The sequence below is a fragment of the Capricornis sumatraensis genome, chromosome 12 (genome assembly GCF_032405125.1).
Source record: "Capricornis sumatraensis isolate serow.1 chromosome 12, serow.2, whole genome shotgun sequence".
In the NCBI taxonomy this organism is placed as follows: Eukaryota; Metazoa; Chordata; class Mammalia; order Artiodactyla; family Bovidae; genus Capricornis; species Capricornis sumatraensis.
In genome coordinates, this window is record NC_091080.1 from 23326712 (window position 1) to 23351317 (window position 24606).

At 43.4% G+C, this 24606-nt stretch overlaps 1 protein-coding gene across 1 annotated transcript in view; it reads right to left on the reverse strand.

The window, feature by feature from the left end:
• Nucleotides 1-5461: 5461 nt before the first annotated feature.
• The window catches only part of ENOX1 (ecto-NOX disulfide-thiol exchanger 1), a 246523-nt gene continuing 227378 nt past the window's right edge, over nt 5462-24606 (reverse strand). The window contains exon 14 of the mRNA XM_068984510.1: nt 5462-5593. Within this exon, the coding sequence (XP_068840611.1) occupies nt 5462-5593 (132 nt within the window). The remainder of the gene's footprint in view (nt 5594-24606) is intronic.

Consider the following 24606-nt stretch of genomic DNA (forward strand, 5'->3'; position numbering starts at 1 on the left):
GCATGCAGGCTTCACTGCAGCACACAGGCTTAGTTGTTGCGGCTCCTGGTCTCTGGAGAACAGACTCAGTAGTTGTGGCCCACAGCCTTAGTTGCTGCATGGCATGTGGAATCTTCCCTGATCAGAGATCGAACCCGCGGCTCCTGCATTGGCAGGCGGATTCTTTACCACTGAGCCAGAGGGCCACCCTTAAGTTCAGTTTTTGAAGAAACCAGTGACTTCAGTCTCCCTGGCTCCGATCTGGGTGTTTTGTGCATGCTGTCTTATTGAATCAATCACGGTGATATTTTGACATAAGTGTTAACATTAGTGTATCACGAATGTGGGGCTAGCACCTCTCTGGGGTTAAGTAACACGGCTTAGTAACAGCCCCAGTGAGGGCTGGGGCTGGACTTGACTCCACACAGAGTGAACACTCTCCTAGTATGAGAAACTGTCAGGTGTTTAAAGCCCAGACATTTTTCAAAAATAATCCAGTTTCTGAGAGCAGAAGAGGGGAATTGGAGTTGGTGGAACTAGAAACACAATATTTTTAGTGATCTAATATATAGACACATTCATAATAAGTTGTTTAACTCTGAAATGTTTATGTTTGGTATGCTGCTTGTGAAAGTTAGAGTTTATTCAGATGCTAATGACAGACTGATTGAATATACATGTGAGCCTTTCACCATTTTGATATAAAGTGAGCCAAGCTATAAGATTTTAGGACTCTAACATCTCTTTATTTTCTCAGTTTATGAGGAGAAACTATGAGTATTATGGTAAAATAGTTCTTACGGTTTTGGGATAAAATGTCTTTTATTGAGTGAAACAAACACAGCACCCATTTTTAGAAAATGGATTTAAAAAAACCCTCAAAGTGAAACATCCCCAACCCTTACCATGAGAAAACAACTCTTCACATATCACATTTGTTGCATGGATATTTGTTGAAACAGTCTTTTCCTACACAATTACTACCAATATTTTCTACTTTTGTCATTTCATTTTTATTACCCTCAATGAAAAGGAGGTTTATCTAGATGGAAGCAAATGTCTCTACACTTGCAAATGTTGTTTTTGATGTGGTATTTACTAAAAGTACTTAAGTACTTTCAAACGTAGACAAGGGACTTTTCCTTGCTGCAATAGATAACAGGTACTTAAGCCAGCACGAAGAGTTCTCAAACAACAAAGTATTATTCAGCCTCAGAAAGCAATGAAATTCTGACACATGCTATGGATGAATCTGGAAGACATTCAGCTAAGTGAAATACATAAGACTAGGTACATTCAAAGAGACATAATGTAGAAGAGAGGTTACCAGGGGCTGGAAGGAGAGGGGATAGGGAGTTATTGTTTAATGGGTGTATTAAAGTTTTTGTTGAGGATGATGAAAAAGTTATACAGTGGTGACTAGCTGTGTCACCATTGTGAATGTGTTTAATGCCACTGATTCATACAATTATGAATGGTTCAAAGTATAAACGTTATGTGTATTTTCCCACAGTAAAAAAAAATTAACATATTACTGCCATATTATATGTATGCATGTACAGGGGATTTTTGCAGAAACTAATGCCTGTGGTCAGTAATTTGTTATGTAAGTGAATATTTAAATGTGTACAGTCAGTAACATTCAGGTATAACAAAAGATGTATTAAAATGTCTCTGGTGAATAATGTGTTAAAAAAGAAGAATTCTGCCAGGATCTTACAGCTGAGAAGAAGAAAGGTCTAGCCTTTATTCTTTATTGGGCCTAATACCTCAATATGATTTGATTCAACAAATTCAGAAAATTCCCATGTGGGCTTTTCTTTCATTCGTTGGGTCCGTTCAGTTGATAAATGCTTAAAAGTCATGGTATGTCATGTCAGTCTGCGGGCCTAGAGGGTTGAGTAAGGGAGGTCTGCAGCCTACAGGATGTGGGAGAGACAGCTCCATCCATAAATGGTTACAAACAGAACTCAGACCGCAGTAGGAACTTACTGCAGAAGCAGTGGGAACTCAGGAGAGGATCCTGGCGATCAGGGCTTCATCGAAGAGTTGCTAACCGATCTGGGTTCAACCTTAAGAAGGAACTGGGTTGCTTCTTGTATTTCCATACCATACAGTATATTATTACTCACATTTTCTGTCTTGGAATCTCGGATCTAAAATATTTGCAGCCTTTTAAAATATTTTGTAATTTTTTTCTTTTGTGTCTAAGCAAATGGGTCTCTGGAGGCAGAAAAACATCTTGGTTCTTTCTCTCTCTTGCATTCTAAATATTTATAAGTAACATCACTTTGAGAAATATTCAGAGTAAATGAGGCAGGCTTGGATCCCTCAAAGAGCCTGTGATCTAATAAGGAGATGAGGCAAAGACCGCTGGGGAGTTAGTGCCTTAAGAAATCGTCCACGTGGATGATGGTCATACAGAGGCAGGAGAAACGACTTCTGGGGGATGGAGAAAAGTTTCATGGATGAGGAGAGGCTTTGTGTTTTCCTCTTAAAGCTTGTAGAATTGTGACAAGTAGTGCATGTATACAGACTCGGTCACTTCAGTCGTGTCCACCTCTGTGCGACCCTGTGGACTGTAGTCCGCCAGGCTCCTCTGTCCATGGGATTCTCCAGGCAAGAATACTGGAGTGGGTTGCCATTACCTTCTCCTGGGGATCTTCTTGACCCAGGGATCAAACCTGCGTCTCTTACATCTCCTGTATTGGAAGGCGGGTTGAGGTAAAGTATTTCCCTTCGGATAGATAGATATGAACAAAAGCCAAAAGACAAAAACTTATTAGTCTTATTTAGGGGAGCAGTGAGAAAGCAATCCAGAAAGACCCATCGGGGCCAGGTAACAAGATTCCCAAACTTTCAACATTTTGCTTCTTCTCAGAATCCAAGAACGATGATTTGTTACTGGGTGGGTTTAGGAGAGAAAGGTCTTCCCACCTGCATGCATGTACAGGGGATGGAGGAGAATAAAGGAGAGTAAAAGCGGTGGTCTGAAGGCCCTGGGTGAGCACTGAGCTCACGGGAGGAGTGGGGATAGACTAAGAAGCGTGGGATAGTGAAAAGAACAACGTGTTTTGGAGTCATTGGGTCCTGGTTTCAAACCCCGTATTCAGAATTGTCTAACCGTGCAGATTTGGCCAGATTGTTAGCACGTGTGAGCCTCCTTCTCCTTGTGTGACAAATGAGGACAGTAACACTGTCTTTTTTAATAGGATTATCCCAAGGATTAGGGAGGACGGGTTGACAGACAGGAAGATGCCCCTGAGAGGTACCAACGCCATTTCCTTCCCCAGGTGACCTCTAAAGTCCTATCTGAAACCAGCATGCATGTGAAATAATTCAGAAGTTTTTTTTTTTTTCCTGGCAAAAATAAGTCATTCACATAATTGAAGTCAGAAAGCGGTGTCTTATGTCAGATCTAACATGAGGTCATGCCAACGCCTCTCCTGAGCAGAAGCCGTAAGCTGGGGTCTGCCCTGTGCAGTGTATCCTCAGGCTAAAGTGACTGCAGGCAATCACACTTGAAAACATCGACCAGGTTTTCAGCTTGCAGACGGTCCAGATTATGGTACTTCTCTGGGTCCCTACTAGACGTTGTCTTTAACTGCCACTTGACTGAATTCGTCTTTTCTTTTTCAGGTGAACCTCTTAGGTCTTCTATTTTATGGTAACGTTATCTGTAAATAAGGAGGTCCCCTTTCAGATTGTTGTGTCCTTATTTGTCTCCTGACCGAAACACGGATGGTGGTGGTGGTGGGCACTGACAGATGGTAGTGGAGAGACCGCAAGTGTTTCAGCATTAATATGACACTGATATTTAGGTTGGATCATGGCTCCATTAGCACATCTTTCCTGTCACATGGTTCACATCATATAGACACTTTTGGGAAAATTTCTTTTCCCCACTGAACTCTGAGTTCATTGGTTGGTGTGGGGGTGGGGGTTCCTTTCTTACTCAGGGGCATATTCATGGTGTCAGCACTGAGCCTGAATATCTGTGTAGATATTTATGGGAGGCACGAATAAGAATCTTAATTTATCAGGACTCAATAAAAAGAGCCGGAGGACAATAATGTCCAATAGGAAATTATGAATGTCTTTTTGGAATTTTAAAAAACATTCACTGTTCAGCTGTCTTCCTAAAAAGTGTTTCACTTAAAATCAATCAGTATCTTGAATACTTGCTTTTTTGTGATTCTCATGTAAGGAAACAGGAGGGAAATGCAATTGAAAGCTCTATTCTCCTTACATTTAAAGAAGGGAAACCTAAATTTTCTCTAAATTGTTGACGTGTGCATTTTTAAATTCTTTTCCTAACTTGTATGTTTTCTGGAAAAGATACAAATAAACCCAGGAATTAATAATAGCAAGTAACTGGCTACTTTGTTGCTATGCATGAGGACACAAAACAAACATGAAATTCATATTGATTATATTCGGCTGTCATATCTTGGCATTTTCAAATAATATCCATTCTAATGCTATAGAATCTTTTCTGAGTACTTTCCACTTTTTATGATTTTTATATATTTGTCTGAAATGTTTTGTCTCTTCATGTCACTCATGCATTTAATCATTTAAAAATAATGGGCTATGAGATGGGATTGAATAATGTGAAAAATATTTGTTAAAATATATCAAAGAATAATTTGCAAAACCAATATGGTAGAAGTCATATTTATTGAAAAAAATTAATATCTTTGCTATAAAATTTGTAACAGCAATATTTACTGAATGTTTATTTTGATGCATAAACCTGAATATTACATACCAAGTACAAGACAGTAGCACTAGTTTTTCTTCTATTTACATTTTATGAAAATTGTTATGCAGTCCATGTTAAAAGAATGTATGATGGAGGATTGTTACATTAGAAAAATAATATTCTTGATAAAGCATTCTCAAGGAGTCCAATCACATTTTCTGCCTCTTCAATAAGGCAAAAGTCCCTAGAACAGCATATAACTTAATTTACAAAATACAATAACTGTTCAGACACATATTCAAGTTTTCTTTTGGTATGATTTTTTTTCCTTACTGTAAAATTACTTTTTTTCTTTCTTTTTTCTTTTTTACTAAAACAGAAAGACTTTCAGGAAAATGTCATTGAATGATTTCAGCTATACATTACATATACAGCTTTGTAGCCTAGCAACGACCATTGCTACACCATTATTTAAATATTCTGCTTGGTGAGCTAGTCTCAAATGTAGCATATTTTAGGGTTCTGCCATCACTATGACTGTGGAATCATTGGTTTTCATAGCAAACAGATCTGTCACAGTATGAAGCTTTGTTTTAGGGAACTGGTACACAATTACATTTCCACTCACAAGAGAACGCCACAGATGTAACTACAGTCAGGCTCTGACGGCTCCATAAAGGTCCCGCGTTGGACCTGCCCCAAACCTCCTGGGCTCACGTGGCACAGCCCTGACCGGGTTCAGGCGGTTTCGTCCAGAGATTTCATCGCTCTTCACAGTTAGGTAGTTTTAATTCCTTCAAAGGCACACAACTTCCACCTTTTTTCCAGCGTTGCTCCCACGCCTGTGAATTCCTGTTTAAACATGCGTGGCAACCTCATCAAAAGCATTTCGATTTCGTTTGCAGATATCTGTTAGAAAGGAAGAAAAGTCACTTTGGGGATAGTCTCTGTAAGTCACAGAAAGTGGGAATAACAACATTCAGTAAGGATGTGTGAAGACTACAGGCTTAGCACAGCTTTGGACACAACAGAAATGCTCAGCAAATAAGACCTCGTTATTTTTTCATGGTACAATCACTGTATAGATACTGTGTGTGTGTGTGTGTGTGTGCCCTAAGTTGCTTCAGTCGTGTCTGACTTCTTTGTGACCCAGTGGACTGTAGTCTGCCAGGTTCCTCTGTCCATGGGGACTCTCCAGGGGATCTTCCTGACCTCTGATCTTCCTGATCGAACCCTCCTCTCTTATGTCTCCTGCATTGGTAGGCGGGTTCTTTACCAATAGCACCACCTTGGATACTTTCCAATTAATGATTAAGAGAGACCAAAACAACTGATACCACAGAAATACAAAAATGTAAGAGAACTAGGAATAATTATATGCCAACCAACTGGACAACCTATAAGAAATGGACAAGTTTCTAGCAACTATACAACCCACCAAAACTGAGTCAAGAAGAAATAGATACTTTGAACAGAGAGATCACTAGAAGTGAAATAGAATCTGTAACTAAAAAAAAAAAAATCTCCCTGCAAACCAAAGTCCAGGACCAGATGGCTTCACTGGGGAATTCTACCAAACACACAAAGGAACTACACGGATCCTTCTCAAACTCTTCCAACAGGCGGAAGAAGGAATATTCCCAAAGTTGTTATAGGAAGCCACCATCACCTGATACCAAAATCAGACAAAATCAAAAAACTTATAGGCCAATATCTGGGGCTTCCTATGTGGTACTAGTAGTAAATCTCCCTGCCAATGCAGGAGATATAAGAGACGCAGGTTCAGTCCCTGGGTCGGGAAGATTCCCTGGAGAACGAAAGGGCACCCCACTCTAGTATTCTTGATGGGAGAATCTCACGGACAGAGGAGCCCAGTGGGCTACAGGCCACGGGGTTGCAGAGTCAGACACAACTTAGCGTCTGAGCATATATCTTTGATGAATAATAGAGACAAAATTTAAAACAAAATACTGGATCAAACTAGATGGATGCACGGTTAGAAGGAAGTCCATCTTGCTATGGCTGACTTTGAAGAGAGAGGTAGAGAGCCATAATTCAGGGAACACAGCTTCTAGAACCTGGACAAGGACCCCTGCCAGTGTTGCTGGGGCACCCTGCATCACTCAGAACCCCAGAGGTTGCCCTGTTAGTGCTGAAGACAGTTCTGTAATGGATGTACAATTAGACTTCATCATCATCGCTGTGAAGGGGTGCTGTTGTGCCTGTTGATATGGCACTGGTTTAAAAAAAAATCAGTAATTAAGAGTTTATTCATCATGCTGATGGCAGAATAGAAGGAACTTGAGCTCACTTCCTCACATAAGCACACCAAAATCCCAACCCATTGCTGAACCACCACTGATAAAAAAAAAGACTTGAACCTACCAAAAAAGATATTCTAATCCAAAGATGTAAAGAAGAAACTCAACGAAAAGGTAAAAGGGGTGCACGTGTGATACAGTCAAATCCCATTACCCCCTGGGTGGGTGACCCACAAACTGGAGAAGACATATACAGCAGAAGGTCTCCCACAAGAGTGAGAATTCTGAGCCCCAAGTCAGACTCCTTAGCCTTGGGTTCTGGCATTAGGAGGAGGCATGCCCAGAGCATTTGGTTATGAAAGCCACTAGTGCTTGAGCACAGAAGTTCCACAGAACTGGGGTAAACAGCAACTCCGCTCTTGGAGGGCTTACACAATGTCTTGTGTACTCCAAGAGCCAGGGCAAAAGCAGTGACTTTGTAAGAGCCTGGGCCAGACCCACCTGCTGGTCTTGGAGGGTCTCCCAGGGAAGGCAGGGGGCGGTTGGGGCTCAGCGTGGGGACACAGACACTGGTGGCAGACACTGGTGCTGGGGACTGTTCATCTGTGTGAGCGCTCCTGGAGGCTGCCATTTTGGAACCAAGACCTGGCCCCACCCAAAAGCCTGCAGGCTCTGGTGCTGGGACACCTTGGGCCAAACAACCACCATGGTGGGAACACAGCTCCACCCATCAGCAGACTGGCTGCCTAAAGACTTCCTGAGCACACAGCCACCTTTAGACACGCCCCTTGACAGAGCCCCACCCACCAGTGGGCGTGTACCAGCCCTTCCCATCAGGAAGCCTGGATAAACCTCTAGACCAGCCTCACCCATCACGGGGGCAAGACACCCCAAAGCAAGAGAACTACAATCCAGTAATGCGTGGAACTAAGTCAGCAAATGCAGACCAGAGCCTACCCTGGGACCAGCTGGTCGGTGGCCCTTGGATGACATGAGGGGGCATGTACTGCTGGGACATGAAGGACAGCCCCTATACAATGCCACTTCTCCAAAGTCGAGAAACATAACTTTCCACTTACATAAAAATGTGCTGCTGAACTGGAGTTCCAATATTTGGCCACCTGATGTGAAAAGCCATCTCACTGGAGAAAGACCTTGATGCTGTGCAAGACTGAGGACAGAAGGAGGTGACAGAGGATGAGATGGTTGGATGGGATCACTGACTCGATGGACGTGAGTTTGAGTAAACTCAGGGAGATAGTGAAGAACAGGGAAGCCTGGCGTGGTGCAGTCCATGGGGTCACAAAGAGTCGGACATGACTGAGTGACTGAGTTGTTACAGCATACAGTTAGAAATTGAGACAAAGTGAGATGGTAGAGGAATATGTTTCAGATGAAGAAACAAGGTAAGTTGTCCTCCATAGAAAGACAACTAAGTGACCTGGAGATAGGCAATCCACCCAAGAAAGAGTTCAGCGTAATGACGGTAGGGATGATCCAAGAACTCAGGAAAAGAATGAGTGCAGAGTGAGAAGTTACAAGTTTTTAATAAAGAGCTGGAAAATATAAAGAAGAACAAGAGTTGATGAATACACTAACTGAGATGAAAAAAGTAGAATTGATAGCAGAAAAAAACGAGGCAAAAGAACAGATAAGTGAGCTGGAAGAAAGTCATGGAAATCACTGCCACAGAACAGAATAAGGAAAAAGAGAATGAAAAGAGGACAGTTTAAGAGATCTCTGGGACAACATCAAATGTACTAACGTTTGCACGATAGGGGTTCCAGAAGGCCTAGAGCCTGAGAAGATATTCAAAGAGATTATAGTTGAAAACTTCCCTAACATGGGGAAGGAAAATCCAGTAAGAAAGTCCCAGGCAGGATAAACCCAAGGAGGAACAGCACACCGAGATGTATACTAATCAAACTGACAAAAATATTAAGTCAACAAGAGAAAAGCAACAAATGATATACACAGGAATCCCCATAAGTTTATCAGCTAATTTTCTTTCAGCAGAAACTCCAGGTCAGAAGGGAGTGGCATGATATAATTAAAGTGATGAATGGAAAAACCTACAAGTGAGAATACTCTACCCAGCAAGGCACTCATTCAGATCTGACAGAGGAATCCAAAGCTGTATAGACAGGCAAATGCCAAAAGAACTCAGCACCACCAAACCAGCTTTATAAGAAATGCTAAAAGAACTCCAGTAGGTGGAAAGGAAAAGGCCACAACTAGAAACAAGAAATGGAGAAGGCAATGGCACCCCACTCGAGTACTCTTGCCTGGAAAATCCCATGGACGGATGGTGGGCTGCAGTCCATGGGGTCGCTAAGAGTTGGGCACGACTGAGCAACTTCACTTTCACGCATTGAAGAAGGACATGGCAACCCACTTCAGTGTTCTTGCCTGGAGAATCCCAGGGACGGGGAGCCTGGTGGGCTGCTGTCTATGGGGTTGCACAGAGTTGGACACGACTGAAGCGACTTAGCAGCAGCAGCAGAAGAAACAAGAAAAGTATGAAATGGGAAAGCTCACCAGTAAAGGCAAACAACAGTAAAGGCAGGAAATCATCCACACACAACTATGATATCTAAACTAGTAATAGAAGACAAGAGTGCAAATCAGGATATTTGAAATGCATTTGAAATTAAGAGATCAGCAACTTAAAATAATCATGCATATGTGTATATATACATGTATGTGTGTGTGTGTATACAGAATGCTGTATATCAAAACCTCATGGTAACTGCCAATAAAAAAAAACCTATAATATATATTTTTAGGCAGAAAAGAAAAATGAATCCCAACACAACAGCAAAGATAGCCATCAAATCATAGGTTAAGAGAATAAAAGAAGGAAAATCACCTACAAAATCAAATCCAAAACAATTAACAAAATGGCAGTAAGAACATACATATCAATAATACGTTAAATGTAAATAGATAAAAGGATCCAACCAAAAATATGGACTGGCTAAATACAAAAACAAGACCCATTTATATGCCGCTTATAAGAGACCTACTTCAGACCTAGAGACATACGCAGACTGAAAGTCAGGGGATGGAAAAAGATATTCCATGCAAGTGGAAATCGGAAGAAAGCTAGAGTAGGAATACTCATATTGTACAAAATAGACTTTAAAATAAAAAGCATGTTACAAGAGACAAAGAAGGACACTACATAATAATCAAGGGATCAATCCAAGAGAAGATATAACAGTTGTAACTATATATATCTGCACCCAACATAGGAGCACCTCAATATATAAAGCAAATGTTCACAGACATAAAAGAAACTGATAGTAACATAATAACGGTTGAGGGCTTTTAACACCCCACTTTCATCATTGGACAGATCATCCAGATAGAAAATCAATAAGGAAGTAGAGGCCTTAAAGGACACATTTATACCATTTGGACTTAGTTGAATATCAAGAGCATTTCATTCAAAAGCAATCAAATACACAATCTTCTCAAGTTCTGGAACATTCTCTGGGACTGATCACATGCTGGGCACAAAGTAAGCTTCAGTAAATTTAAGAAAATTGAAATCATATCAAGCATCTTTTCTGAGCACAGCACTATGCGATTTGAATCAATTACCAAAAACAAAAAAGCTGAAACACAATCATGTGGAGGCTAAACAAGATGCTTCTAAACAACCAATGGATCACTGAAGAAATCAAAAATAAAACATTACCTAGGGACAAATGAAAACAAAAGCACAATGATTCAAAACCTACGGGACACAGCAAAAGCCGTTCTAAGAGGCAAGTTTATAGCAATACAGTCTTATATCAGGAAGCAAGAAAAACCTCAAACAACCTAACCTTATACCTAAAGCAACTAGAGCAAGAAGAACAAATAAAACCCAAAGCTAGTAGGAGGAGAGAAATAAGATCAGAAGTAAATGAAATAGAGACTAAAAAAACAGCAGAAAAGATCAAACTAAAAGCTGATTCTTTGAATAAACAAAATTGATAAACCCTTTGGCAGACTCATCAAGAAAAAAAAAGAGAGGGCACACAGGTCAATAAAATCAGAGATGAAAAAGGAGAAGTCAAACTGTCCCCATAGAAATACAAACGGTCATAAAGGACTACTACAAGTTACTATGTGCTAAGTCACCTCAGTCATGTCTGACTCTGTGGGACCCCCTAAGGGCTGTAGCCCACCAGGCTCCTCTGGCCATGGGATTCTCCAAGCAAGAATAGTGGAGTGGGTCGCCATGCCCTTCTCCAGGGGATCTCCCCAACCCAGGGATCAAACTTTTGTCTCTTATGCCTCCTGCACTGGCAGGTGGGTTCTTTATCAGCTGAGCCACCTTCGAAGCCCTACACCTGTAAAACGCACAGATTAGAAGAAATGGACAAATTCATAGAAAGTCAAAAGAAAATCTCCGAAGACTGAACCAGGATGGAATAGAAAATAATAGACCAATTGCCAGTACTGACATTGAATCAGTAATTTAAAAACGCTCAACAACAAAAGTCCAGCAGCAGGTGGCTTCACAGACTACTTTCAAACACTCTGGAAGAGTTAATACCTGTTCTTCTGAAACTTGTCCAAAGAATTTCAAGAGAGGGAACACTCTTTAACTCATTCTACAAGGCCACTATCAACCTGATACCAGAGTTAGACAAAGATATCACAGAAGAGAAGATTACAGGCCAGTATCACTGATGAACAGAGATGGAAAAATTCTCAACAAAATACTAGCAAACCAACTCCAACAGTACATTAAAAGGATCATACACTATGATCAAATGGGATTTATCCCAGGGATGCAAGGGTTTTTCAATATCCACAGTATGTATCAGTATGATACACCATATTAACACATTATTGCCTGGGGGATTTTTGCAGGAACTAACACCTATTGCTGGTGGTTTTTATGTAAGTGAACATTAAAATATCTCAATAATGTTTTATAATAATATGTCTCTGGTCAATAAGTTATGAACAAATTGAAGAATACAAACCACATGAAGTGCAGAAAAACATTCTGAAAAAATTCAACCTTCTTTTATGATAAAAACTCTCCAGAAAGTGGGCACAGACAGAACATACATCAACATAATAAAGGCCATTTATGACAAACCCACGGCTAACATCATACTCAGTGGTGAAATTCCTGAAAGCATTTCTTCTCAGATCAGGAACAAGAAGAGGATGTATACACTCTCACCACTTCTATTCAACATAGTTTTGGAAGTTCTAGCCACAGTTCAGTTCAGTTCAGTCGCTCAGTCGTGTCCAACTCTTTATGACCCCATGAACTACAGCACACCAGGCCTCCCTGTCCATCACCAACTCCTGGAGTCCACCCAAACCCATGTCCATTGGGTCAGTGATGCCATCCAACCATCTCATCCTTTGTCATCCCCTTCTCCTCCTACCCTCAATCCTTCCCCCCATCAAGGCCTTTTCAAATGAGTCATTTCTTCACATCAGGTGGCCAAACTATTGGAGTTTCAGCTTTAACATCAGTCCTTCCAATGAACACTCAGGACTGATCTCCTTTAGGATGGACTGGGTGGATCTCCTTGCAGTCCAAGGGACTCTCAAGAGTCTTCTCCAACACCACAGTTCAAAAGCATCGATTCTTCTGCGCTCAGCTTTCTTTATGGTCCAACTCTCACATCCATACATGACCACTGGAAAAACCATAGCCTTGACTAGATGGACCTTTGTTGACAAAGTAATGTCTCTGGTTTTTAATATGCTGTCTAGGTTGGTCATAACTTTCCTTCCAAGGCCACAACAGTCAGACAAAAGAAATAAAACATATCCAAATTGGGAGAAAAGATGTCAGACTGTCACTATATGCAGATGATGTGATGCTATATATAAAACCCTAAAGACCACACAAAAATGACTAAAATTAATAAAATAATACAGTAAAGTAGCAGAATACAAACTGATGTACAGAAATCAGTTGCATTTCTTTATTTTGCACTAACAATGAAATATCAGAAAGGGAAAGTAAAAAAACAAAAATCCCTTTGAAAAAAATCATATAAAAAGTACTTAGGAATAAACCTGACTTAGGAGGTGAAGGATTTACATGCAGAGAATAACGAGACAACTGAAGATGAGTCAAAGAAACAGAAAGATACCACACGCTCTAGGGCTTTATTAATAAGAATCAGGATGATTGAAATGGCATACTGTCCAAAGCAATCTACAGATTTAATATGATCCCTGTCAAACTACCCACAGAACAAGGAATCCTAAAGTTTATATGGAACCATGAAAGACTCGGAATTGCCAAAGCAATCTTGAGGGAAGAGAACAAAGCAGGAAGCATAACCCTCCTAGATTTCAGACAGTAGTAGTTGCTCATCGCCAAGTTGTGTCCAGCTCTTTGCAGCCCCATAGACTGCAGCATGCCAGGCCTTCCTGTTCCTCCACCATCTCCTGGAGTTTGCCCAAGACAACAATGGAAAGCTTCAATAATCAAAATGGTATGGTACCAGCACAAAAACAGACATGGATAACAGAGAGCCCAGAAATAAATCCACACACCTATGGTCAATTTTCAACAAAGGAGACAAGACTATAAGACAGTTTCTTCAGCAAGTGGTGTTGGGAAAGCTGGACAGCTGCATATAAATCAATGAAGTCAGATCACTCCCTCACACCTCTCTCACACCTTATGCAAAGTAAACTCGAAATGACACCGTAAATATCCCAGGAAGAATATAGGCAAAACATTCTCTGACATAAATTGTACCAATGTTTGCTTAGGTTAATCTCTCAAAAGACAATAGAAATAAAAGCAAAAATAAACAAGTGGGACGTAATTAAAGTTAAAAGCTTTTGTACAGCAAAGGAAACTATAAACAAAACGAAAAGACTACATACAGAATGGGAGAAAATATTTGCAAACAATGTGACCAACAAGGGCTTAATTTAGAAAAGACACAAACAGCTCATCTAATAGTAGTAAACAACAACCCGATCAGAAAATGGGCAGAAGGTCTAAACAGACATTTTTCCAAAGAAGAAGTACAGATGGACAAATTGGCATATGGAAAGATGCCCAACACTGCTAATTAGAGAAATGCAAATCAAAGTTACAATGAAGTATCACCTCACACTGGTCAGAATGGCCATGATTCAAAAAATCTACAATTAACAAATGTTGGAGAAGGTGCGGAGAGAAGGGAGCCTCCCACACTGCTGGTGGGAATGTAAGCTGGTACAGCCACTGTGGAGAATGGTGTTATTATTAGGCCTGTGTGTAAAATGCAACACAGGGCCTGGCGCAGGTTCAATGTCTCTATATATCCGTATTTCAGCAATGCTGAGGGAATCCTGTGCGCTCGCATCAGGTCTTCGGTGATCGGTGGGTCAAACTCTGCGCTGAAAAGCAGCAACACGTTGTCTCCTATGGTGGCTTCTGACCTGTGCCTGGACTTCAACCACAAAGGAAGCAGAGGCTGGCAAGCGGCAGCGGAGAGGTGGCACCACGTCCTGCGTCTGGGCCAGCCACAGGGTCTGTGTATTAAGTGCACTGTCTCATCAAAAAGTTATTTAAACACGCAAATAAGCCATTCACTTGCTAGAAGAAAGAAATGCAGGGGCAGAAGTCCACATTCCAGTCAAGAATGACCATTAACCTGCTTTACCATCTTGCCTGGCTTCCTGGGTGGCTCAATGGTAAAGAATCTGCCTGCCAAGCAGGAGATGTCAGTTTGATCCCAGGATCAAGAAGATTCCCCTGGAGAAGGAAATGTCACTCGACTCCAGTATTCTTGCCTGGAGAATCCCATGGACAGAGGAGCCTGGTGGGCTACAGTCCAGGGGTTGCAAAAGAGTCAGACATGACTGAGTGACTGAAAAACCACCACCACCATCTTGCCTAAGTCACTAAGTCTCTTTGGGTATTTTCTCACTCGCAGGAAAGGGATTGGAAGGAAACTCATTGGCTGCTCTAAGGACTTCTGGAGGGTTGCCCCAGCACATGGTAACACTGGTTTTTGCGCAAGCCTTTAAAATTCACCTGTCCATGAAGTTGTGGCGAAGATCTCAAACTGAGAGAGTGTGATAGGTCTTTTGCGCACTTTTAAGCTCAAAACAAATGGCAGCCAACACTAGGTAGCACTGACTATGTGCCAGATACTGCTATAAATGCTTTTCATCTATTAAGCCATTTAATACACATAAAAAACCCATTCTATAGACAGTGAAGCTAAGGTACAGAGATGTTAAGTGAGTTGTCTGAAGTCACACAACTAAATAGTAGCAAAACTGGCATTTGAAATCATGATTACTTAGTTGGAATAACCAATTAATCAGAAATGATTATAATAACCATTGGTGTCTTCAGAAGTAGTTAACTGTCATTTGCTGTTGATAGTGCAAGGTAACAGCCTGATTCAGCCAGAATGGTGTAAATATTATAATATGGACAGGGATACAATTACAGAACAGGCAGCTCAAATAAACTCTTATCTAAAATACCCATTAAAAAATAAATACAAATAATAAAAAGCTTCTCTACAGTGAAGGAAACCATCAACAAAATGAAAGGGCAATCTACCAAATAGGAAAACTACTGCAAGTCATATGTCTGATAAAGGGTTAATATTCACCATGTACAAAGAACTCACAAAATCAATAGCAAAAAAACAAGAAATCCAATCGAAAAAATGAGTGAGGATCTGAACAGACATTTTCCAAAGACGACATACAGATGGCCAACAGATACATGAAAAGGTGTTTAACATCACTAATTAAGAGGAAAAAAAACCACCACAGTGAGATATTATTGTGAATAATCTAGAGACAGTTAAAAGTATGGAGAGGATCAGGGCTTCCCTGGTGGTCTAGTGGCTAAGACTCCGAGCTCCAGATGCAGGGAGCCTGGGTTCAATCCTTGGTCAGGGAACCAGATCCCACATGTCACAACTAAAGATCCTGTGTGCTGCAGCGAAGATCGAGGATCCCACATGCCTCAACTAAGACTGGGCACAACCAAATAAATAGGGCAAGGATGTTGCTGTGTATGTTACATGCAAAGACCAAGTCATTTTATGTGAATATAAAGGACTTGAGCATCTGTGGATTTTGGTAACCACAGGGTTTCTTTGAGCCAGTCGCCTGCAGATACCAAAGGATAACAGTATTGGGGAAGCAATTAAAAGGAGCCTGATGCCCCCCCCCCAAAAAAATCCATTTACTAATAAGGTGCTCACCTAGATTCTAGAGCATTTCCTTAAAGATGTTTATATCTCATGCGAGAACAAACAGCAAGGAGAAACTGCTTCATGTTATTATTTTGATGGTTTTTAAACCTTTTCCCTTCCTGATAAAACAACCTATAGGACATGTGACATTTGGGGATTTTCAAGACAAATTCAAGAGAAAATTCAATTTGTCCCTCTGTTTTAGTGTGTGGCCAAAGAAGAATGTTAACCTACAAATTTCTTCACTTTAATTCTTTTTTCTTCCCGTCTTTATTAAAACATGTCAGCCTTTATGATCCTGCCTTCATGGCGTCCTTTCTCTTCCTCTCAGTCATTTTGTGGTCTTCAGAACTGGAAGTGTCATGGAATCATCACAAACACACAGCACTCAGCGCTCAGCGCTCACTGGCTGCGATCGGAGCCAGAGGGACCCGTCTCCCCACCAGGTGTGCAGGATTCCCTTCTCCAGACCCCTTCTGAGGCTGGGGAGTCTCCCTAAGCGCCTGTGGGTCACGGATGGAACCCTGGGGTCCAGGGCAGGGCTGCTGCTGGCCCAGCTGGTACGTGGAGAGGCTGGAGCTCTGCGCTGGGCTCCTGATGCTGGATCCAGCCCGGCTTTCCAGCACCGCGTTCGCTTTCTCACAAGGATACTGTGAGACGAATCAGATACATGAGGCTAAGAGAATCCCGTGTGGCATTCTGATATAGGTCAGAAACGTGCTGTGACTGTGAAATCTCATTTTCCCATACACCACATGTTGGTGCTCTGGCAACTGGGGAGGGTTGTCATAAACATAATGCTTTTATTTCCTCTTACCCAGCTGGCTTTTATTCCGGGAAACTGGGGGTCTGTGTGTCTTTTTATTCTTCGATGTTGTCAGTGGCTCCCCCTCACTCCCGTTTAAAATTTCCTAACGTTTACTCGTTGAGAAAGGATTGATTTGCTCTAATTAGAAGGAAAAGAAAGGATGAGAAGGAATAAAGGCTCTGTAACCAAGGGGCTTGCGTGATGGTGATTTGTGAGAGGCACAGGTCATTTGTAAGATGTATTTGCTTTATTTTCTGGTTTGCTGACTCTGGTCCAAGCCCACTGCCTCCTTGCCAGGCCACTAAGCACATGTTTACATGGACACAGGAAGGCATAAATAACTTTTATCATCGGGGATGGTTGGCTCCGTGTCCCATATCAATCAGCCAAGGGACGCCACTGGAGAAGGGGTTTTCTTTTGGGGGGACTGAAGAGACACCCACATAGGCTTTGTCAAGGCTGGAGAGTCAAGAGAAGCCAACAGCAAAAATCAGATTTCTTTTTGCGGAATGAACTGACCGTTAGCCTTTCCTGAGATCTTACTCATCCTTCACATCCCTGGGCAGGGCACAGTGTTGCCGGGCAGAAGCCTTGCAGCGAATATCCTAGCGGAGAGACACGCAGAGTGTGGGTGGGGAGGGAGGCAGGACACAGAGGAGGAAACGGGAGAGGAAAAAGGGAAAGACGATAGGGAAGGCAAGTGACGACCTGGGGGAAAGAGAAGGGAAGGGCTGGGAGGCAGAGGATCAGGGAGGAAGGCGAGGAGGTGCGAGGAAAAGCACAGGAAAGCAGGAAGGAGAGACACAGAAGGAAAGAACCAGAAGGAGAAGAGGAGAGATCTGGAGGGAAATGGAGAGAGGAAGGAGGGGAGAAAGGGGACAGAGGCGGTGAGGACCGCTCAGGCGCCCCAGAGGAGCCATGAGAACCAGCACGGGCTCGCGGGCGCCCCTGCTGGTCATGATCCGCACGCACTGCCCTTCTCCAACCCCTGTTGCGCTCCCTGTCTGCCCGCCCTACCGAGCGAGCACCTCATTAGTTCACCTCTGATTCTAAAGCTCCTTCATAAATACACCATTTCCTCATTTAGACTACAAGCTTTTTGAGAGCAGCGTCCTTTCTTAAATTTCTTTTGTGCCCCGGCCATTCCCCGTTCTGCCTTCTCCGTAGAAAGCACCGAGTTTGTAAAAAAGCAGTGACTTAACCAAGCAGTCACTGGGTCCCTGATACCCAAGTCGGTTATTTCTTGCTGTGAATGAGCAACTCCCTTTCTGCTTTTCACGCAGCCAGATGCAAGTCTCCTTACCTCCAAAGCTTCCTATGCCACATGCTTTCCAGAGGCGCTGTGACGTCTGGAAAACATATTCATGATAGCCTGTCTAAGCAAGAGAACACTCATTCACATACTGTGACAGGCGGCTACCCAGGAGAACACCAGAATATAAGTAATATTATAGATTATTCAGGCAGGGGGACTTCCCTGGTGGCCCAGTGGGAAAGACTTCACCTTCTGATGAAGATTTCACCTTCCAGTGCAGGGGGTAGTGGGTTCGAGCCCTGGTTGGGGAGTTAAGATCCCATGTGAAAGGGCCGGTTGCTGAGTCGTGTCCAACTCTTTGCGACCCCATGGACTGTAGCCCACGAGGTTCCTCCGTCCATGGGATTCCCCAGGCAAGAATACTGGAGTGGGCTGCCACGCCTTCCTCCAGGGGCTCTTCCCGACCCAGGGATTGAACCCAGGTCTCCCGCACTGCAGGCAGATTCTTTATATCTGAACCACCTGAGATTCCACGTGCTTTGTGGCCAAAACAACCCCAAAACATAAAACAGAAGCAATACTGCAACAATTTTCAATAAAGACTTTAAAAATGGTCCATACTGAAAAAAATCTACAAAAGAAAAAGATTATTCAGGTAGGCAATCTCACAAACACTATTTGGGACATTTTCTCCAAGCTTATCGCCTAGCTATCATCTGGGGAAGAATGTTCTCCAATTAAGGTCTATTTTGCACCTCCTTGGAACTGACAAGATATTTTATCTATTTCACAGGAATGCTTCTAGTACACAGATGCAAATGGTTTGCCCCTCTGGTGGGAAACGAGCATGTCATGAGCACCCAATTCTGTTACCAAACATGGTGTCATGTCCCAGATGGCAGCTCTTTCTAAAAAAACTAGCCTCTGTGGCCCCATTGTATTGAGTCTGGTTTCCAAATCAAATCTTTCACTTTGTGAGTTTTAGGAAGAGGCTGCTGGTATGTAGGTGGGGAGCCAGAGACACTTGGAGAACTGGGTCTGAATCTCTTAGACAGTATTGGGGGAAGATCAGAGGTCTCCCCGCTTTTCACTGTTAGACAGAAAATATTCATCTGCTGATGCTCAGATGTGACTTCTGCAAGGCTTAGGATGAGCCAGTGAGCTCAAAAGGCTCTGGGCTGATGTGAGACATTCTAGGTATTGATCACAAAGCATTTTCAAGATAGTGTTGCCTGTTTGGAAAAGCTTACCTGCCTGTGCCCGGGGCACGAGTTTTGACTCAATTAAGCTTCAGGAAGCCATCTCCCCCCAACCACCCTGACACTGTCTTCCTCTGAATGTATCTTTCTGATTTGATCATATGTTTGTGACACAAGAGAGCTGAGCAAATGAGAGTGAGTGGTTTAGAAGAGGCAGGAAAGAACAACAAAAAAAATGCAGCAGAAACAGTATTTAACTGGAAAATGGACTATTTGGGGATACACAGTTTTAGGGACCCATGTGCAATGTACATGCGCATCCTAACTTAAATTAATTCCTGTCTCTCCCTCCATTTCTGACCATCCATATCCTCATCTGTGGCCTTCAGGGAATTCCTAAGAAAAACAGCTCGGCTACAGGCTGGACGGAAGCTGCTTTCCTTGTTCCAGTCTGCATGTGTGTGCTGAGTCACTCAGTCGTGTCTGACTCTTTGTGACCCCATGGATTGTAGTCCGCCAGGCTCCTCCATCCATGGGATTCTCCAGGCAAGAATATTGGAGTGAGTTGCCATATCCTTCTCCAGGGATCTTTCTGACCTAGGGATCTAACCCAGATATCTTGTATTATTGCAAATGCCTTCTGTACCATCTGAGCCACCAGGAAAGGGCAAGGCAGAATCGAAATGTTAGCTTAACAGCAGTGGTGATGGTGACTCTGTCTGATCTCAAGGAAACCATACTGTGCTAAGTGGAATTTCTACAAAGCCCTCTCAGGACTTCCCTTGGTGGTCCAGTGGTTAAAAAATCCACCTTGTCATGCAGGGGACTCGGGTTCAATCCCTGGTCAGGGGATTAAGATCCCACATGCCACAGAGCAACTAAACCCACGTGCTGCAACTTCTGAGCCCAAATGCTGCAACTAGAGAGTCCACACGCCGCCAGTGAGAGCTTCTGCACGATGCGGCGAAGATCCCGCGTGCTGCAGCTAAGACTCAGCGCAGCCAGGTGAACAACCACAGGAGCAAATGGTAAAAAGGAGAAGCCCTCTCACTAGAGTCAGCAAGCATCCCGAGCTGCGGGAGCCAGGCTGAACTCCCCATCTTCATGCAACATTCACCAAAACTCGGGGGGATTGTGACCCTCAGCTTGTCCTGACTAACCAGAGCCGGCGCCAGGAACTAACCAGGATTAATTAACAGGATTAACCAGGCTGCTGTGCAGGAGAATGTCAGCGGTGGGGCCGTGGCCCTGCAGGGTCCTGAGCTTCCCGGTAGCAAATGTGACGACAGGGCCCTGGAGGGCACTTAGAGGACAAACCGCTCGTTGTTTTACTATCTGCTGAGATTCTGAGGCTGTGGGATTCCAGTCTAGAGCCGTAATCTGCTCTCTGGATTAAAAGTCTTAAATATCCTCTCAGCCTCACTGGGTTAGAAAGAATATTTGGTCCAGTCCCTGGCACCCAGGAATTTTACTCAGAACATTTTTTTTTAATATAAAGTAAAAGTGAAAGTGAAGTCGCTCAGTTGTATCCGACTCTTTGTGACCCCATGGACTGTAGCCTACCAGGCTCCTCCGTCCGTGGGATTTTCCAGGCAAGAGTACTGGAGTGGGGTGCCATATTTGAATTTTATATATAAATATTAAAATGTTTTATATTTATGTATAAATATTTATGTTTATACTTATGTATAAATATTTTATGTTTTATATTTATGTATATTTTATATTTTTAATATTTATGTTTAAATATTTATATATTGTAATATCTATGTATAGATTTATTTTAATATTTATGTATATTGATACATTTATGTATAAATATTTATATAATATGTATATTTATATAAATACATGTTTATATATAGGAGAGTGAAAAAGTTGGCTTAAAGCTCAACATTCAGAAAACTAAGATCATGGCATCTGGTCCCATCACTTCATGGGAAATAGACGGGGAAACAGGGGAAACAGTGTCAGACTTTATTTTGGGGGGCTCCAAAATCACTGCAGATGGTGATTGCAGCCATGCAATTAAAAGACGCTTATTCCTTGGAAGGAAAGTTATGGCCAACCTAGACAGCATATTCAAAAGCAGAGATATTACTTTGCCAACAAAGGTCCGTCTAATCAAGGCTATGATTTTTCCAGTGGTCATGTATGGATGTGAGAGTCGGATGGTAAAGAAAGCTGGGCACTGAAAAATTGATGCTTTTGAACTGTGGTGTTGGAGAAGACTCTTGAGAGTCCCTTAGACTGCAAGGAGATCCAATCAGTCCATCCTAAAGGAGATCAGTCCTGGGTGTTCTTTGGAAGGACTGATGCTGAGGCTGAAACTCCAATACTCTGGCCACCTGATGTGAAGAGCTGACGCATTGGAAAAGACTCTGATGCTGGAAGGGATTAGGGGCAGGAGGAGGGGGGGATGACAGAGGATGAGACGGCTGGATGGCATCACGGACTCGATGGACGTGACTTTGAGTGAACTTGGTGACGGACAGGGAGGCCTGGCGTGCTACGATTCATGGGGTCGCAAAGAGTCGGACACGACTGAGCGACTGAACTGAACTGCACTGAATGTTTATATATATATATATGCTTTTACCTCAGGCATGAGGAAAGAATTCGACAGTCCCACTGAGCATTTGAGCCAGGAGATGGAGGACTGTCTAGAGGAGACACCGTGTGTTTTCTCTGTGAGTGTAATGCTGCCTTCTAAAATGAAACTATGAGAGGAAATGAACTCCCCCCTGGAAAAGTCCACCATCCAAGGGCCAGAGGCCAGGTGTGCGAATTCTCTCCTCAGTGACGGAGACCATGCTGATCTCAGCTGAGCAAGGGGGTGACGGGCCCTGCTTTGAGGGTGAGAGTGGAGCAAGAACTCCTGAGCTGCTCACCGTCAAGTAAGTGACTATGCCTGGACGTCCGTGCACACGCTCACACACACCTCACGGGTGCACACGTTGACATGCACTGACGGGGCAGAGGGGACTAGCACCCTGCCATGATTACACGGCTAACAAGTGGGTTCCTAGTGAAATGACCACTGCTTTCTCACAAGGCTTCCCACTTGGGGTTTCTAGAAAGGGAAGGAGAGAAATGTCAACAGTCCGAGGGAAGGATAATAGCAACAGTAGAAATCATTTCTTGAGGGCTTATTCTATGCCAAGAACACTGGTGCGGGCGGTATTTCATTTACTCCTCCAGACAAAGGTAGTGGTGATATCAGGAAGGATGACACTGGAGAAAGAAAGCACAGCCAAGAAGCCCTTCCAAGGCTGCTTTCAACAAAGGAACGTTGTATTGCTCCTCCTCCTCCTCTTCTGATTCACAAGAGTGTTTGCTGTACCTCGAGCCCAACCCCATCCAAGTGAGGGGAGACCACAGGGAGGGCAGTGCCACGACTCTGAATATCGAGACTCTTCCAATCACCCAGCTTCCCTGGTGGCTCAGTGGTAAAGAATCCACCCGCCAGCGGAGGAGACGTGAGTTTGATCTCTGGACCCGGGATATCCCAAATGCTGCAGAGCAACGAAGCCCGTGCGCCGTAGCTCTAGATCCGGGAACCGCAGCTACTGAAGCCCATGCTCCTGAGAGCCCACGCTCGGCAGTAAGAGAAGCCACAGCAGTGAGAGGACTCAACACGGCAGCAAGGGGGCCCCCACCTGGCGCCAGCTAGACAAAGCCCACGCAGCAGTGAAGACCCAGCACCGCCAAAACAAAATCATCTTTTGAAAAAAGTTACAGAAAGACCCTGACGATCCCCTCCTTCCACAGGGACGGTCTACCCCATCCCCAGCAGTGGGAGACTCAAGAGGGCGTGGATCTCTACGACTGCAAACCACCTTTTGTTCCAGCTGATTTCTCTCGAAGGTGAAGCGTAAGGCCCATGAGCAAGGTTGCTTGTTTGTGGGATCGTGCACTGGTTTGATCATCTGCATCAAGACAAGACGACAATGCAGCCCTACAGTCGATCCTGACCGCTGGAGAGTCAGCATGACTGACGTGTGCTGAGGTCAGAGAGCTGCAGGCCACGGGCCCAGTCCTGTACACCCCATGAACCTTGCTGCCCTCAACATAAGACCTGCTTATTTCCATTGGCCTTCCCAGCAGGACACTTAGCAGGCCGCCCAGTGACACGCCCAGCATCTCTGTCCCTTCCAGGGCTGCCTGAGGCCGTCCTGGTGAATGCCACCGATTTATTTCGACAGTGAATAAATCACTGCAAAATCACTCCAAAATCACTGCAGATGGTGACTGCAGCCGTGAAATTAAAAGGCACTTACTCCTTGGAAGAAAAGTTATGACCAACCTAGACAGCAAATTAAAAAGCAGAGACATTACTTTGCCGACAAAGGTCTGTCTAGTCAAAGCTATGGCTTTTCCAGTAGTCGTGTATGGATGTGAGAGTTGGACTATAAAGAAAGCTGAGCACCAAAGAAATGATTCAACTCAATGGACATGAGTTTGGGTGGACTCCGGGAGTTGGTGATGGACAGGGAGGCCTGGCGTGCTGCAGTCCATGGGGTCGCAGAGTCAGACATGCCTGAGCGACTGAACTGAACTTATTTCAACAGAGGCCAGAGGCCCCTCTCACCGTTCACCGGGATCTGATACTTACACTGAGCTTTTTGTCCCTTCTTTTTTGACGCACAATCGCCTCCTTGGGCTAGGAGCACAGCTGTCTGCAGAGGAGGAAAACTAGCCTCTGAGAAGAGAGGCGTGATGTCCTGAGCTGGGTGTGCCTCTCGAGGTGCATAGCTGAGAAGAACTTTTGTAGTCTTTTTTTTTTTTCCATTTGGGGAATGATGCTAAATACCACCGCTAACACAGTTTTCTTGAGAGTTGTATCAGATCTTTATGTAATTTGAGGTGATTTTCCTCTATCGTGTCGAGCCCTTAGCATAGAGTTCCGGGAGGACACGGCCAAAGGGTAATGTGCCGCTCTGACCTTGCATCTCCCTTGTTGTGGGGACTTTCAAACCAAACTGCACTTTCAAATCCCTCATATGCTGCTCAAAGTCATCTGATGTCTGCTGAAAGTCAGTGTCATTTTTGATAACTGCTTTTCTTTCTACAGGGACAAAAGCAAGGAAAAGAAGACATTCTCTGCCAAAAACTGAGTTCTTGTGATGAAGTACAGACAGACGTCCATCCGCTATTATATCCCTAACACAGATCCCATGGGTTCAACCTGTAGCCAGCGAC